Below are 17,582 nucleotides of genomic sequence, written 5' to 3'. Positions count from 1 at the left end.
TTCCAATTGATTTCAACACCAAAATCAAAGGATTTGGCCAAGAAATGATGGTTTTGGATGAAAAGTTTTCAAAGCCTTCAATGGGGAAAAACACAAGCAGGGAAGGAGAAGGAAGAGAGAGAGATGGTGAGGTTAGTGAGAAAATGAGGGAACTTAAGTAGATTTTGGTTCCACGGGTCCCACACGCGATTTAACTTTAATGAAACATCTAATTTAAACCACAATTTCATAAACTACGTATTTTTCTCGTTCGTGTCATATTTTTGTTTCCTAAAAATACTGATCAAAATTTCACGTCTATCGGTACAATTGTACCGCAGTATTTTATACCGGAAAAATCACTATTCATCAAAATTTCAGAAACTTGCCTATCCACTCGATTTTTCGTTCTGAATCCGTTTCTGGCCTTATTTTTACCATTTGAGACCTTCTACTCGATTTTTCATGCCTAGGGTTACGTGTTTGGTAAATTACCATTTTGCCCTTCTTATACATTTTGACCTTAATCTCAGGATTTTCACTGATCCTAACCTTTTAAGCGACATTACCATCTATAAATATAGATTTAGAACTACGAGGTGTTATAGCTTGAACCATTAAGTTTTTAATATGCTGACTTCGTTCACCTTATCACATGAGAGGTTTAATCAATTTTTCCTAAACCAATTAACAGACCAACCAAATGAAACAAGGAGCTATTTTTTCTATACCAAACTTCTAGTCACATCATTTGGGCATGAAAAAATAACAAGTTAGCATGCTGTATTCGGTTCTCCTTCACATATGCAAGATCAAATAGTTTTGGTCCTCTTCAAAAACGGTTCAAGGCTGTTGAGGAGCTCTATTTCCAGCTCCCAAAGAAATCAATTTCAGTTTGCATAACTAACTTCATGGTTGTTTACAAAAGTTTGGTTTAAGGTTTACAAAACTTCATGGAGGCAGAATCTAAAGGAAGTAATTAGCCCGAATAAAACGTTCTCCACTTCTTGTAATTTAACCGGTTCTCATAGTTCCTAGACTAGATGGATTTTCTGACTGAAAGTTAACACATCAATTTATTAACAATGAGACATCCAAGTGCTCTAATACATCCAGGTTCGGTGTGGACCGTTATAGGTGTTCATAATTTATTTAATTTCATAACCATTCCTAATTAATTGCATTATATAATCATTCTTACAAGACCCTATGCGTGCTACGCTGGCTAATAAGCATGCTGTAAATTTACTTAGACCCATACAAAGCTGAATGTCTCAACTAGTCCACCAAACAGTCTAACAAAGCTCAAAGGAAACTATTTCCATACACCCAAAACCGGTCCTTCAAGCTAGTACATACCAAAAGTTCCCATGTAACAGAGATAAAAGTAATTTGAAGGAAAAACATACATTCTCCTAGCCTGCCCCCAAAACCGAAACAGAGAGGGTGATGAGTTTTGGTTTAAGTTTGGTTACCTTCTAGACTACCACCCATACTTTCCAATCGAACAAAGCACCGCCCTTTACTGGTTCCTAAGCTTCAATGACTTGAACCCAGTTGCTTGCAAGATAAAAGAAAGGCTCCCTCACGGCTGGTCATAAGCATGCAAGGGAAGAAAGAAAACAAAACAAGAATTTATCAAGGTCTTTTTATCTACAAACAGCGGCTGGAACCAAGAGAAGAGGAGAATTTGAGTTCCTCTGTTACCTCTTTGCAAGTAAACAAAGTTCCACAATTCGGTCAAGTAGGTGGTCTCCAAGGTTGATGCTAAGGTCCTTACCCTTCTACTCTCCTAAAGCCACGGTTTTGGTCACATGCAAGGGGTTTGTCTACTCTTCAAGGACTAAATTCACAGCTCATCTCCTCAAGTTTCTCTTCAGCCGAACCAGTGGATGGAAAAAGGAATGGGAAGTTGGATGATGGGCTTCCCTTGTGGAGCTCACGGTCTTGGAGGAGTAGGTAAGAGGAGGGTCATGCAAGCTTTGCCTCCTCCATTTGTGGTTCACGGCCTTGAGGGGTGAAAGGAGAGACACGCAAGCTTTGGTTCCTTCTATTGATGGTGTACGGTTGGGAGAGTGGAGGAATGGAATAACCGGTTCTGTGCCATATGAGTATGGCTTGTTGGTCTACCAAAGGTCTTGGCCGAAACATGGAAGGGAACTAAATGGAGGTCAGATTTTTAGTCTAAGAAAATGGAACCCGTGACCATGGAGGGCTTGGCCAAACCATAACAAAAGAGTCCAAGTGCCCAATGGTTGTACAAGTGGCGCACATGCAAAAGGATAGGAGAGATCTTGTTTGACACATACTCGGCATGCATTGGCTGATTGGGTTTGGAGGATGAAACATGAAATCAGAATTATTTTCTCTATATTATGCGCGTGAAGGGGAGTGTAAGGGCAGAATAAGATTTGGGCTACTTGATATCCATTATGGCCCTTGGGCCGAGTCCATTCGTACCCATTGGTCTCCTAAAATTAGTTTCCTAAGGCTCATTTATCTCACTTCATATAGTAATAGTTATTATATATTTTATATCCATTAGGTAGCAACTAAGATTTTCTTTACCTATTTTGTACCTAAAATTAATCCCATCCTCTTAACTAGAATTTTAATTTCTTAAAACACATACTCACACCTAATTATAGTTAGCATAATTTTTCATGACTTGAATTAAATCCACCATATATATATATATATATATTTCGAGTTCAAGGTAAGCTTCCATGTTCCTAACTAAATTACATAACTTCCTATATTTGCGGGATGTTACACAACCGATAGAGTCCAAAAATGAATAAATGAAGTGATAAGTATATGGAAGTTAAATATATGTCAAACAAGTCATTTTTAGACCAAAAATGATAAGTTTAGAAGTTTTACGATTTTGCGTGTAAACAGTGCACGTTTAGTGATTCACAGTGCACAGTTAGTTATTCACAGTGCATTTCGTCAAAAGCAGTGCAAAAACGCAATTGTCATTTGTTAGTACTTTTCCGTAGGGAATAAAAGTGAATGTAAACGAGCTCCGCAAAATAAAATTATACTCGTAGCTTTGAGTTAATAACGGGTCAAGTTAAGTGAAATTAAGTGAGAAGAAAACACTTGTTAATTGGCCACATGTCATATAAGTTTAAATGAATTGAGAGAGAGAGACACTATTCACTCACCCTCTTCCTCTTCTCTCTCTTCTTGGCCGAAACCCCCCTCTCCTTAGATGCTTAGGTTTTCATTTTTTCCTCCTTTGATTTCTCCTTCCAAACTTAACCAAATGCACAAGGTTATTACCCAAAATTTATAGAAAATCACCCAATGAATTCATTCCACCGCTTATTTTGGGTTGAAATTGCTTGTGTGAAGAGTTCTTCCCTTCTCCCAATTCATGGTACTATTCATCAAGAAGAGAAAATGTGAAATTTGATGAGGCCAAGCTAGGTTTTTGTTCCTTAGACCTTGTACAAGTGATTGGAGGTAAGAAATCTCTATTCCCGTGGTTTGATTTTCATGATTTATGTTTCGAAATTTATGAGCATGTTTTGGTGGGAAATTATTGAGTTTGAAATTTGAATTTGTGTTGAATTATTGATGGATATGTAGTAAATTGAGATGAACATGTATATGAGTGTAAGTTTGGGAAAATCCCATTGAAACCCTCCTATAGGCTTCGGCCATGGTGTTCCCTAGTAGGGTTTGTTGTGCAAAATTTAATCGTACACTTTGTGAAGGTTTATAACTATGTGTATGTTGTGAATTAAGTGAGTAATTGAAGGTACAAAGGAAAAAAAGTCCAATGTGACCTTTCCCTTAGGTTTCGGCCTTTAAGGTTAATGTAGGGTTGAATATGTTAAAATTTGTTTTGATGATGTATTGAGGTTCCAATGTATTGCATTAGTATGATTATGAATTAAAATGACTTATGAAATTATGAGAAACATCTTGGTTCCCTATATGTTCTGCTCGGCCTTGTGAAGAAAAAATAGGCATGAGTTATGTTTAAATCGTTAAATAGATACATAGATAACTTAGGGACCAAGTAAGAATTCTAGGAACCATTGGTTGTGTGAATTGAAGAGATGAAAATCCTTGGCTCTCCTTAGGTAATGGCTTTATCTTTTTAGGATTTTTGGGGCTAGGAGGTGTTGAAATTGGTGAAAGGTATCTTAGAGACATGATTGTGTCATTCTAAGTATGTGCATAATTTGAAACCATGTAATTGCTTGTGGAACAAGTAATCTCCTATATGTGGTCTAAATAATAAGTTTTAAGAAAAAGTGGCAATGACTTGTGTATTGACATATGATTGGCATAAAGGATTAAAAGCAAAAAGTTAGCTCGTATTATCGTAAGCTAATGCAAGATTATAAGTTAAGTCTTCCGCTTACACATGTTTTAGTATCATATATATGTTAATTGAACCGGCTTGAGATGAGGATGTTACAATAGCTGGTGCGATCAGTGGCCGATTGAATTGGTGGTGGTGGTGGTAGTTGTGGGGGCTGGTGTCAATGGGTGGTGATGATGAGGTGCTGATAATTGCCAATGACAATTGTGGTGGTGGCTTGAGGTGGTGGTGGTTGGTTGGTTGGTTGTGGTAGCAGTGGTCAATGACAACGACGATAATGGTGGTGGTGGTTGGTGTGATAGTGGTAGGTGAGGGTGGTTGGTAGAAGCGGTGGCGATGAAGGCTGCTACTTGGAGGTTAGGGATAGCGGTAGCTAATGGCGATGGTAACAATGATGGTGGTGGTTGGCATACTTGGTTGCAAGTGGAAGTTGTGATGGGTGGTGGCGTCAGTGCTGAGAGTGATTACTAGCAATTGTGGAGGTTGATCGGTGATGTGAATGATTATGTCTGGTGGTTGAGGGTGGTTTAGCTAGTGACAATGGTTGTGACTAGTAATTCATGATAATGGGCGGTGGTTATAATGGTGGCAGATGGATGATAATGGCTATAGTAAAAGGTAGAGGTGGCTGACGGCCAGTAACAGTGGTTATAGCGGCTAGTCGGTGGCAAGGGCTGACCCTCACGTATCTATATATTTTTGATTGTAGGTTTAATAACGTTGTTTTTGGTTAGTTGTTTGTTTATTGTGACCCTGTTTATTCACCTTAAAAAAAAATCCAGAAAGGGCTACATGTAAAGGCAAGAATGAAATGATTCAGTCATACGAGAAAAAAAATATAAAAATAATTTCAATTGATTCTACACCAAAATAGTAGGTCCTAATATTATTGCTTTTATGTCTATCTATCATAATATGGGAGAATTTAAATCTTATGGAACCGCTCTTTCAACATAAAAGTCATTGTCAAAGCAACAACAGGACGACATTAGTCTTGCCATTAACAAAACCTACGTTATTAAAGTTTTTTGTTTTTCTTACAAGGCACAACATTTTGGATGAATTTTCCACTGTTAATTCTATAAATTGCTCATTTCCTCCAAATTTTAGTAGTGTCAACACAAGATTACCTTATATGCCCACCTAGTAATTGACATTCCTCCATTCTCCAAATAGGAATACAGTATATTAAGATCCCTAAAAAGAATGAGGCACATATTGTGATCATAGCATACGTGTATGCTCTCCAAGTGTGCATCCCTTCCCTCATTGCATTGAACTCAGCAACAAAGGTTGAGACAGTACTCAAACAACCCAATAGACCAAACTGTACGCCTGTAACAATAGTATCACAATCCCTGTTGTTCACCTGCATCAAACATGAAAGATATACTGATTACAATCTCCAAAATTATGATGAAGATTCTTGATTCTTTAAATATGAGATCCATCATATCAAAATAATAAAAAAGGAAGACTAATATGGCAGTAAATGGGTTATTTGCTACATTTAAGGCACATAAATAGTATCACTCTATAAACGGACGGCAGAGCCAGTATATTTCATGAAGTGGGATAAAATTCCAAATGTAATATTCTTTGTAAGTTATAATTATCTATAAGAATAAAAAAACAAAGATGATACTCACAATTAAAGACTTGTATAAAATTGAAGGGGAGCGATCATTATCTATGATCAAAGATAACATAGCTAACAACTCACAACTCAATATATAAATTTGAAGGGAGGTGACTGCACTCCCTAGCTCCTTCCTTACTCCACCACTACTGTAAGCCCCTGTTAGTGCTTATGACATACCTTGAGGGGCGGAGTCGGAATAAAAAAATTGAAGAAATTTTTTTTAACACGTGGTAATAAGCTGAATCTGGAGTAGTTCTGGTGAAAGTCACTTATCATTTACCTTTGCCTCTTAATAGTGGATGCTTCATGTGCCTGGTGCCACAAGTTACGTGGGTTGCATAGGAAAGGACAAGTTTGGGGAGGAGATGAAGAAGAACTATAAAATTGCTGGTGTAAATGGAAGTTTATTCTTGTGATTTGTCTTCTCCTTTCTTTGTCATCTGCTACTCTGTACTGAACCTTAGAATCCAGTTTCTGAAGTTAACTTAATCATTGAACAATCAGGTTCACTATTATGAAGACGAAAATACACCTACGGGAACTTGTGCTGTTTGTGTGGTTGGTGGTGAAAGGACAGACAATTAAGCTTCCCTTGAGTTTTTTTATTTATGTTGCTATAAAAAAAATTATTTTCGCCCCCCAATTAGGAATCCTTGCTCCGCCACTGCATACCTTAAACATGGCATGTCCCCATAAAGTTTTCTATGTACAGTTGTTGTTAGATATATATATATATATATATATATATATATATTGGGAAATTATACTCTTATGTTACATGATATTCATCTCTCATGTTACACTCACATAAAAAGATGTGCCTCACTTTTTTTCTTTTTCTTTTTTTAAAAATTGATGGGCCCCACTTAATTTATCTCACAACATAAGATAACTTCTCTCCTATAACATGAGAGAAGTAAATCCCTATATATATATATATAACAACCACTAATGTAACCTTACTCACCAGCTTAAGTTTTTGAGCTTAAGTTTTTTAGTTGAATTGGTTCTTTACATGGTATCAAAGCTTCAGTGACCATAACGTCACGAGTTCAATCCTTACTGCCCCCACTTTCTAGTGGAATTAAATAAAAGCACAAAAGGTAAACCAAAAATTGAGTCTGTGCAATATCCACACTTCAAGTCCAAAGGGCTCTTGCATGAGAAAGTGTATTAGAGAGAATAATATAAAGCATTAAAAAGACACTTACCCAATATCTTAGGTTTTGGGTTGAAATGGATATTTACATGGTATCAGAGCCTTGGTGTCACTGGTTCAATCCTCACTGTCCCTTACTTTCTCTTGTGGAATTTCTTAACGCAGGTAGGTAGGCCTGTGCATGTCCACCCTTTAAGCCCAGTGGGCTCTCGTGTGAAAAGGCGTGTTAGATATATATAAAAACCATTAATGTAACCTCACTCATCGAGGGCGGTGAGGATCGAACCCGTGACACCGAGACTCTGATACTATGTAAATAACCAATTCAACTCAAAATCTTCAGATATCGGGTGCATGTCTTTTTAATACTTTATATTATTCTCTCTAATATTTGTACACACCGAAAAAAGTATATATTTTCTAGTGTCATATGTTGATGAGAAACCCAATTCATCAATATAAACAAACGGTGGTCTAAAAAACTACTGATTCTATGAAAACCACGTTAGAGCTAAGCAAGTTCAGACAGTAGTGAAATGAATCATATTATAAAAACTTACAAACTTCTTCGTTGCAGCAAGTGCAGCCATGATGCAAGCAGCAGAGACATTTGCAATTAGAGTCCCAAATGGAATCCATTTCAATAAACCTGTTGTTCCTAATCCGCGTCCATTAAGTCGAGCTAAGAGCCACCTAATCCACACACCTAGTGGTCCAACCATGCAAGCAATCCACAAGTGAGCATGATTTCCACCATGTTTGAACTCAGCATTCACTAAAACACCACTAACACCCCATAACAAGCCTAATATCAGCAGTAACACCACCATAACTGCTATGTGATGCTTTAAGCCTTCTGCATTCGCATTGATCTTGAATCTACAATTTTCACTTCCTGAACTCATCTTTAGCCTTCTGAGAAGCCACCTAAAACCCTTGGCAGTTTCAATCCCAAATATGACGGAAAAAGCAACAAGAAAAAATCCTGCAGAACTCCAGTTGCTCAAAACTCATCGTACAAACTCATGTTCAGAATGTGATAAATATGACATTGAATATGAAGTGAAAAACACAACAGAAAATGTCATAATCTAATGTATCAAGCACAGAATCTAGCATTAGATATTACCTATAAGAAAACCAAGCACAGAAAAGAGCCAGTGCCCAGAAACACTGAGTTCTAGCATTTTCTGATTCCAACCACTGAACGTTGTTAAACTCCCTAAGTAACCAGTTGTTAGTGCAATATCCAGATACTCTGACACATTTGATATGTCTGCTTTGAATACCACTCCAAACCATCCCATCATAAAAGAACCAACCTAGAAAGATTTTTCAGATAATTTGCATCAAGATATAATCAGAATCAGCATAATTTCATGTTAATAGCAAGGTTAAAATTATCAAATTGACTCTACTAATGCAAGACTTGAAAGTTGAAACTACTTTGCAAGTGTAATATTATACTAAAAGGCACTGTTGTATGTCCCCAGAAAACACGTGTTTAATTGATGTTGGGTAAATAATATGAAACTTCAGTTATAGGTAGATAAAATACGGCACAAAGAAATGGACATTAGAAATCAAACATCCTAGACAAATTAATGTTCTGTTATGAAGGAAGAAATACTAGAAAAAGGAATAATACAAACATTACTTATGTGATCCATATATATATGTATATATGAGAGAGAGAGAGAGGCAACGGAAAAGAGTGAGGGAGAGAGTAAAGAAGGGAGGAAAGTAGAGACCATATTAGAAGGCAGGTCAAGGTAAAGAATAGTTTGGTCACTTGTCACATGACCAACCCTGGGGCCGAATAACTCGCCAAGTATGTATCTTGTTAATACCTGCATAAAACAAGAAAGGGGTATTAGTATAATGCTGATCAGTAAAGTTCTTAATATGAAACTACGATAAAAAAAAAATGTATCATCGAGACATGCAATTTGGCCTGTCAAGAAGAGACTTCATCAAGTCTTGAGCATCGCTTGTCATGAAATAATCAACATCAACTTCAACATCACCTCAATCCCAAACTAGTTGGGGTCAAAAAAAGAGATGCAACATGAGGACTTCTCAGGAGGTCAGGTCATCCTAATATTAGTCTCACCCAAGCATGCTTAATTGCGAAGTTCTGTGGAATCCGGTACGTGAATTAGTGCTAGTATGATTGCAACAGAAAAAAAAAAAAAGCTAAGGTTACAATGTATGTAAAATATTTGTTGATTGTGTCGTAAAATAGTTTAGAGTGTCTTATCTCTTAATAATAATTTTTTTATTTATTTACATTTCATTAAAGGGCAAGCCTTGGAACAAGGGTAAGATTGTTCTTTGTAACTAGAAAGCCAAAGAGTGTGGGAAATATCTTCTTTGCAAAAATACAAGGATAAAATTGCTTACAATTGGCCCTGACCCCCATGCTATCTTTTCTTCCTTCGGAGTGCCATAAAATCGGGAACTCCACTTTTAGCTCCATAGCTTTTTTCTTCCTTCATTATAGCCCGTCTCTCCTGCAAGCTTTTCTTCTGTCACCGTCTCTCTTTATTTCCATTGTGCCACTATTAATGTTGTTTCTCTCTTAGTTAAAGGTTTTTCTCCTGCCACCATCTTGTCTCCAAAAGCCTTAAATTGTTTCATGCTATCCGATAATATTTCTATGAACTTTCTAGCTAACTGCGATTTATGCCAGCTGTAACACCCCGTTCTAGAACCGGTTTGTTAACATCGCATTATGATATTAAGCGCAGTTACAATCACATGGGTTCAATTAAAATCCGGATAAATTTTTCATTTTAAAACGTACTGAACTTATAATACCCAATTTCGTGATCATAACCATATTACCTTGCGGAAACAGATAAATTAAGCTTAACATCATGTTCATTTCCCATTTTTAAACCATTAATTTACTTCTTGTTTAGTTCAATACTTCTACTATATTGTAGGTTTCTTCATTAGCTACCCGTGGCTTCAAACCGTGCTCAAATCGGAGCACTGTAGTCCAAGTTAGGACAATTTGAAGCAACACAAGAGAGTGTTGGTCACAGGCCCCGCGCGCTTCAGCGCGCTACCGGGCGCTCAAGCGCGCGCTATCGGGCGCTAAAGCCTCCATCCGGGCGCTTCAGCGCATGGAGGCAGTAAGCATCAGGCATTCTAGTGTGGATGGGCGCTTAAGCGCGCAACAGGGCGCTCAGGCGCGCTATCCTGGGCGCTCAAGCTCCCACGGGGACGTTTTAGCGCGCAGAGACAGAAGCATCTCCTCCTTCAGTGGCGAAGGGCGCTTAAGCGCGGACCAGGGCGCTCAAGCGCGCAACCCTGGGCGCTTAAGCCCCACCCTGGGCGCTAAAACACGAGGGGGCAGTAAGCCACCCAACTTTCTGCAGCAAAGGGCGCTTAAGCGCACGCCAGGGCGCTCCAGCGCGCAATCCTGGGCGCTTCAGCCCCCACTTGGGCGCTCCAGCGCAAGGAGGCAGAATGCATTGGCACTCGCAGGGGCAGCAGGGCGCTTGGGCGCGCTCCTGGGCGCTTAAGCGCGCTGCCAGGGAATTCCAATTCCCACATTTCTCAAGTCCAAGCCTAGGGGAAAATGCATCCTCATTACAAACCCCAATTGCCCATGCCCCAAAACTAAATCCTAGCACTCATCCAACCTCTCCTCATGAGATTTAGCTAGAATTTAGGCAGCATGACCATTGTTTTCTCATCGTTTACCAGTTTAAACAAAAGGGTACCTAATTGAATTTCAGCCCAACCAATTCAACAACTCAATACATAACAAGCATGCATATATTGAATTTCATGTAGGCATCATTTACATTACATATCATTTACAAATCATAGAACTTAGCTTACAAAACACTATGATCATTCCCTTGGCTCCCATCAACAAAAGGTGTAACCAAAGGCATGAGCATAGGCTAAGTTCATCCAATGAATCAAGATATACAAATGACCATGGGCTTTCAAAATAAAATCCTATACATGTCAACTACAAAAGGCATGCATAAACTCAAAGAAATGCCATATTTCATGCATAATCCAGATATGGCCACTTGCCACCAGAGGCTCCTGCAGCATCCTTACCTGAAAGGGGGTCCCCACAACACGGGGTGAGATATACGAATATATCCAGTAAACCAGGGGTCCTTGGAGCATCTCTCCACCCCACAGTTCCATATCAGTGTAATAGCAATAACAATAATAATGCAGTAAATACATATCTATGCAAAGTGCAATACATCTCCAGGAGAAATCCCTCGAGCTCTCAAGCTGTCCTAAGGAAACTCAGATGCAAATAGTCCTACTGGCCAGCTAACTACCAAGTATGATTTACGCATCGTCATGCAACATACCAACATAGGGAAACACCATCCTATGCCACACCAAATGCATACACATACGTATAACAAAGCATTACACTATTTTATTGCATTTATATACACAATCACAACCTCCACCCTTTCAGGGCTTGGTAGAACAGTCAAGGGAATTACACCCAAGGTCCGAAGGCTTACCTCAATGCTTCAGTCAACCTTTGTTCTTCACCAACAGTTTCAGCAATCAACTTTTACAAACATACACCTACACATGGTGTAATGCAATCAACACATTGCATCCAAGAGTATTTCACAATCAACCATCAATTACTCAATTCAAAGCACAACACAAGTATGAGCTTACCAATTCCAATGAGCTATTCAAGCTCCATAGCTTGCTCCAATGGTTGATCACTCACGGTTGGTCCAAATGTCTCAATCCTAGACATCACAAGGATCCAATCAATCATTCAACTCACTAATTGTTCAACATGCTAGAATACTAACCAATCCAAGCATGAATTTTCCAATATTATGAACAATTATCAAATGACTATCTAGGCTCATTTCCACCGATTAAATGACATTCCTAGCATTTTCCATAACATGCTCTAAGCTCCATTCTTCCTAGAACATAGCTAATTCAACTACATTTCATAAAAATCCCAATTTACTATTCACAAACCCTAACTCATGCAAATTTCAAGGAATCATGAGGTTCAAGGGTTAGAATCTTACCACCAATGGTCACACAACCAAGGATTGATGGCTCCTCAAGCTTCAATGGAGGTAGAAACTCTCAAAACCCCAATTTTCACCAAAGGGCCGAATTTTTGAGAGGTAATATCTCTCTCCACAATGCTCCCCACTCAAAACAAAGCTAGGATTATGAAAGAGGGCGAGATTCTAAGCGATTTAGGCTTTTGAATCATCCAAAACCATCAAGGTTTGATCTCTCTCTCTCTCTCTCTCTCTCCTTCCTTTCCTCTTTTTTCTCTTCTTCTTCTCCTTCTCTTTGTTTTCTGGCGACGGGACTTGGGGGGGGGGTTGGGGGTTCATTTTGGCTTTTAGTCACTTAACATAGGTTAAGTGGCTTTAAGCGGGTATTGGTTCGTCTATCTATTCAACTCCAATAATTACCAAACTTTACCCAAAAGTCTGGAATATTATTCTAGGAATATTACTATTTTTATTTTTATATTTTGGGTACTTTTGCCAGTACCCATTTATACCCCTTAATTTTCACTGAGTACACTTTTTAACTCCAAAGTGACTCAGATTCATTTAATTAAGCCTTATACTTAATTTCACTCACTAAAACATGTTTAATTAATTAATTACACTTGATTTCCTAATTAATTAATATGGGCTATTATAGTCACCCCACCTTTTAGCGATTTTGTCCGCAAAATCAAGAACGTACCTGTCCTTAAACTCAGGATATTGCCGGAGAAGCTCATCTTCCCGCTCCCAAGTGGACTCTTCAGGCGTCCTTCCTTCCCATTGGACTTTCACCATAGGAATAGATTTATTTCTCAGCTTCTTCTCATCTCTTTCAAGTATCTTCAGTGGTCCAATAGGAGTCTTCAAATTCTCCCGGATTTCAACATTATCAGGTTGAACCACATGAGAAGGATCAGCTACATATTTCCTCAGCTGAGAAACATGAAACACATCATGCAAATTTGCCAATTGCGGAGGTAAGGCAAGCTGGTAGGCAACCGGTCCCACCCTACGAAGAATCTGGTAGGGTCCAATAAATCTCGGACTCAGCTTCCTCACTCCAAGGGCTCGTCCCACACCCGTAACCGGTGACAGCTTCAGGAACACATGATCTCCCTCCTCAAACTCTAGAGGTCGATGCTTGAGATCATAGTAACTTTTCTGACGATCCTGAGCCTTTTTCAGACGATCCCTAATCATTTTGATCTGCTCAGTAGTCTCCTGAACAAAATCCAATCCAAACCGCTCTGTGTCTCCAACCTCTGACCAACAAGTAGGTGTCCTACACCTGCGACCATACAAGGCCTCGTAGGGAGCCATACCCAGACTAGCATGAAAACTATTATTATACGAAAACTCAACCAGCGGGAGATATCGATCCCATGCAGTACCCTGCTCCAGGGTGCAAGCCCTCAGCATATCCTCCAACGTCTGAATGGTCCTCTCAGTCTGACCATCCGTCTGTGGGTGATAAGCAGTGCTCAGTCTCAACTGAGTGCCAAGAGCCTCCTGCAATGCTCCCCAGAAGCGAGAAGTGAACTTCGGGTCCCGATCACTAACAATGCTCTCAGGCACCCCATGAAGCCTCACAATCTCCTTCACATAGAGCCTAGCCAATCTCTCCGCAGAGAAATCTACCCGAACTGGCAAAAAGTGTGCGGATTTTGTCAATCTATCCACAATCACCCATATAGAATCATAACTAGCCTGTGTTCGCGGCAATCCCACTACGAAATCCATGGAGATACTCTCCCATTTCCATTCAGGAACATCCAGAGGTTGCAACATACCAGAAGGCTTTTGATGCTCAATCTTTACCTTCTGACAAATGAGACACTTAGAGACAAATTCGGCAATATCTTTCTTCATACCAGGCCACCAGAAATTCATCTTTAGGTCCTGATACATCTTTGTAGCTCCCGGATGAACTGTAAAATGACCCTTATGAGCCTCTGTCATCACTTCTTCCGCCAACTGCCTAGGTACAACTACACGACCCTGATATAATAGTATACCCTCATCATTGCAGGATACACCACTCTGACCTTTTAGTCGTCTAGCACTTTCATTTTGCAGTTGGGCTTCTTTGATTCTGGTCATCAGTTCATTCTCAATGCTTGTGATTTCAAAGCCACAAATTTTACATGGAAAGATTTTAGATAATTGAATATCTCTGAACCTCTCAATCACATCATAATCTCTGATCATCATGCTTGATATACTCACGGATTTTCGGCTCAGTGCATCCGCTACAACATTAGCCTTACCAGGATGATATTTCAATTCAAAATCATAGTCCTTTAGGAACTCGGTCCACCGTCGTTGTCTCATATTCAGCTCCTTCTGATCAAACAAGTATTTCAAACTCTTGTGATCGCTGAATATTGCAAATTGCATTCCATACAAGAAATGCCTCCACTGTTTCAACCCAAAAACAATTGCAGCAAGCTCAAGGTCATGGGTCGGATAATTTTCTTCGTGCGGTTTCAATTGCCTCGATGCATAAGCTACCACTCGCCTATCTTGCATCAGTACACATCCCAATCCCTTCTTGGAAGCATCGCTGTATAGCTCAAATTCACCTTCCGGGTCGGGAAGTACTAACACCGGAGCGGTCGTCAGTTTCTCCTTAAGGCTCTGAAAGCATTCTTCACATTCTTGTGTCCAAACAAATGGAGTATCCTTCCGGGTCAAACGGGTCAATGGCAACACCATGGCTGAAAATTCTTTAATGAATCTCCGGTAATAACCAGCCAAACCCAAAAAACTTCTTATTTCTGTTACTGTCTTGGGTCTCTCCCAATCAACAACTGCCTCTATCTTGCTAGGATCAACTGCTACTCCCTCAGCAGAGATAACGTGACCCAGAAATTGCACTTGAGAAAGCCAAAATTCACATTTAGAAGGCTTTGCATATAACTGTTTCTCTCTGAGAATTTGCAACACAGTTCTCAAGTGACCTTCATGCTCTTCCTTACTCTTGGAATATATCAGGATATCATCAATAAACACAATCACGAATTGATCCAGAAACGGCTTAAATATGCGATTCATGTAATCCATAAACACCGCAGGAGCATTAGTGAGTCCAAATGGAATTACTTGATACTCATAATGTCCATATCTAGATCGGAAGGCAGTCTTCGGAATATCTTCCTGCCTAATTCGGATTTGATGATAACCCGACCTCAAATCAATCTTTGAGAAAACACAAGCACCCCTCAACTGATCAAGCAAATCATCTATGCGAGGGAGAGGATACTTGTTCTTAATGGTAACCTTATTCAACTGACGGTAATCAGTGCACAATCTCATGCTACCGTCCTTCTTCTTAACAAATATGACTGGTGCTCCCCACGGGGACACACTTGGCCGGATAAACTGCTTAGCCGAAAGCTCTTCAATATGTTTCTTTAACTCGGCTAATTCCGGTGGTGACATCCTATACGGAGCCAGAGAGATAGGCCCCACACCAGGCAATAGATCAATCGTGAACTCAATCTCTCTATGAGGCGGAAGTTGTGGAATTTCATCTGGAAACACATCCACAAACTCCCTCACCACGGAAATAGTGCCAATCTCCTCATGACTTCCGCCTACTAAACCCCCCACAAAGACATATCCCAATGCCCCGGCCCTCAAAGCCTTTCTAACCTGCAACACAGATAGATATGGGGAAGAACTAGTAGCAGAATCATCAGCATCAAGCACAATCCTTTTACCGCAGCAGTCTATCATAGCACAGTTCTTTGACAACCAGTCCATACCCAAGATAACTTGAAGGCTGATCATAGGTAAACAAATAAAATCCAGCACGTAATCTCGGCCTTCATATTTGAATTCGACATCTTTACACAACACGGATGTATAACACTCCTCTCCAGTAGCTGTAACCACTTTCATTGGAGGGCGAATGTCATACATTTGCAAATTTAGACCAACGGCCATAAAATCAGACATACAGGAGTGTGTAGCTCCTGAATCAAACAACACTTCAACATCCATATTATCAATGTAAATTGTACCTTTCACTAGATTCGGAGCCTTCTCCGATTGTTGACGGTCCATGGTATATACTCTACCAACCGTCTGAGACTCTAGCATAGGTTGAACAACAGAGACCGGAACAGCAGTAGCTTGAACTGCCATAGTCCTTGCTTCGTTCTGAGGACACTGCCTGGAGTAGTGACCGGATCTTCCACATTTAAAGCAAATCACCTCACCAGTAGCACATGGACCTCTATGCTCTTTGCCACATCCCTTGCACTTGGGAGGAGGTCCTCTATCAACAAACTTCTTCTGAGTACCGGGTTTTTTGAACAAGTCAAAGGGCTTATTCGCATTCAGCTTCTTGCCTTGCACCTTCCTGTTCTTCCAATAACCTGAGCCCGTTGCTTTATTGGAACTAGGTGCCTGGGCCTCAGAAGACTTCTTGGTTTGGGACACCTTATACACTTCTTCCACCTTTCTACACTGGTTTACAAACCGACTGAACTCTCGGATGTCACAATTTGACATCTTCCGAGACATCTTCTCATTAAGACCCCATTGGAACTTGGAGGTCATTTCAGCCGGGGTGGGTAAGGCTCGCCCATAGTTGGCGTATTTCACCAACTCATTGAATTTTGAGAAGTATTGGTCAATAGACATCGACCCTTGTTTGAGATCGTTATACTCATTCTGCTTTTGTTCCCTAGCCTCTCTAGGGAAGTAGTTATCCAAGAACAATGTCTCGAATAACCGCCATGTGATCTCCCGACCTTCAGCTTCTAATGGCTGCACGGTATTTGTCCACCAATCTTCTGCTTCCTCTTCCAGCATATAAACAGAGTAAGCCAACTTCATTGCGTCAGGGCACCTCATCACCCTGAATATCTTCTCCATCGCTTGGAGCCATTTTGCAGCCGCCATTGGCTCATAACCTCCCTTAAAAGAAGGAGGTTTATGTTTTCGGAAAGCCATCAATCTCCTTTCCTCCATTTCATGATCACCGACATTTTCAACTTGAGGTTGACGAACCTCAGTGTGATGACTCCGACTTCCGGAGTGGTGACTACCTTCACCCTCATTGTTACCCACTCCACCCTCTTCCTGTGAAGGAGGTGGAGAAGGCGTAGCAGTGTGAGGAGGAGGAGTGGGTTGCCGGTTCACGGGCCTAGGACCCCTCAACGTCCTCAACTCGGTCATCATCGCGGCCATAGCAGTCCGCGAGTCTTCATTTGTCTTTAACAAATTTTCATTGGCTTGCCTGCTAGCAGCCAACTCTCTCTGAACGGCTGCAAGAGCTTCAGCCACGGGATCAGGCGGTACGCCCGTTGCCCCACGGCCACTTCTAGGCCTCACAAGAGCAGCCAAAACAGGTTCTGGCTGAGCATTGGTGTTTGATGGTCCGGGGTTGTTTCGGTTCCTCGTCATGTC

General features: G+C 40.3%; 1 protein-coding gene and 1 long non-coding RNA gene across 2 annotated transcripts; both read right to left on the bottom strand.

Annotated features, from left to right (window-relative positions):
- Positions 1-5,333: 5,333 nt before the first annotated feature.
- On the bottom strand, positions 5,334-9,544 carry LOC133310567 (fluoride export protein 1-like). Its single transcript, XM_061511515.1, has 5 exons — positions 9,539-9,544; positions 8,874-8,972; positions 8,252-8,444; positions 7,683-8,107; positions 5,334-5,690 (listed from the first exon to the last, which is right to left on the bottom strand). Exons 1-5 carry the CDS (start codon positions 9,542-9,544, stop codon positions 5,448-5,450), a joined length of 966 nt encoding a protein of 321 aa, XP_061367499.1. The 3' UTR covers positions 5,334-5,447.
- Positions 9,545-10,930: 1,386 nt separating this feature from the next.
- LOC133310568 (uncharacterized) lies at positions 10,931-12,401 on the bottom strand. The gene is made up of 4 exons (XR_009751474.1): positions 12,180-12,401; positions 11,806-11,882; positions 11,640-11,706; positions 10,931-11,208 (listed from the first exon to the last, which is right to left on the bottom strand). It is a non-coding gene; the product is annotated as an uncharacterized LOC133310568 (long non-coding RNA).
- Positions 12,402-17,582: the final 5,181 nt, after the last annotated feature.

This window comes from Gastrolobium bilobum, unplaced genomic scaffold (genome assembly GCF_033153095.1).
Source record: "Gastrolobium bilobum isolate Gb01-03AN ecotype WA unplaced genomic scaffold, APGP_CSIRO_Gbil_v1 utg69149, whole genome shotgun sequence".
NCBI classification, from domain to species: Eukaryota; Viridiplantae; Streptophyta; class Magnoliopsida; order Fabales; family Fabaceae; genus Gastrolobium; species Gastrolobium bilobum.
The sequence above is the reverse complement of the archived record's forward strand: the minus strand, read 5'-3'. Positions and strand labels throughout refer to the sequence as shown.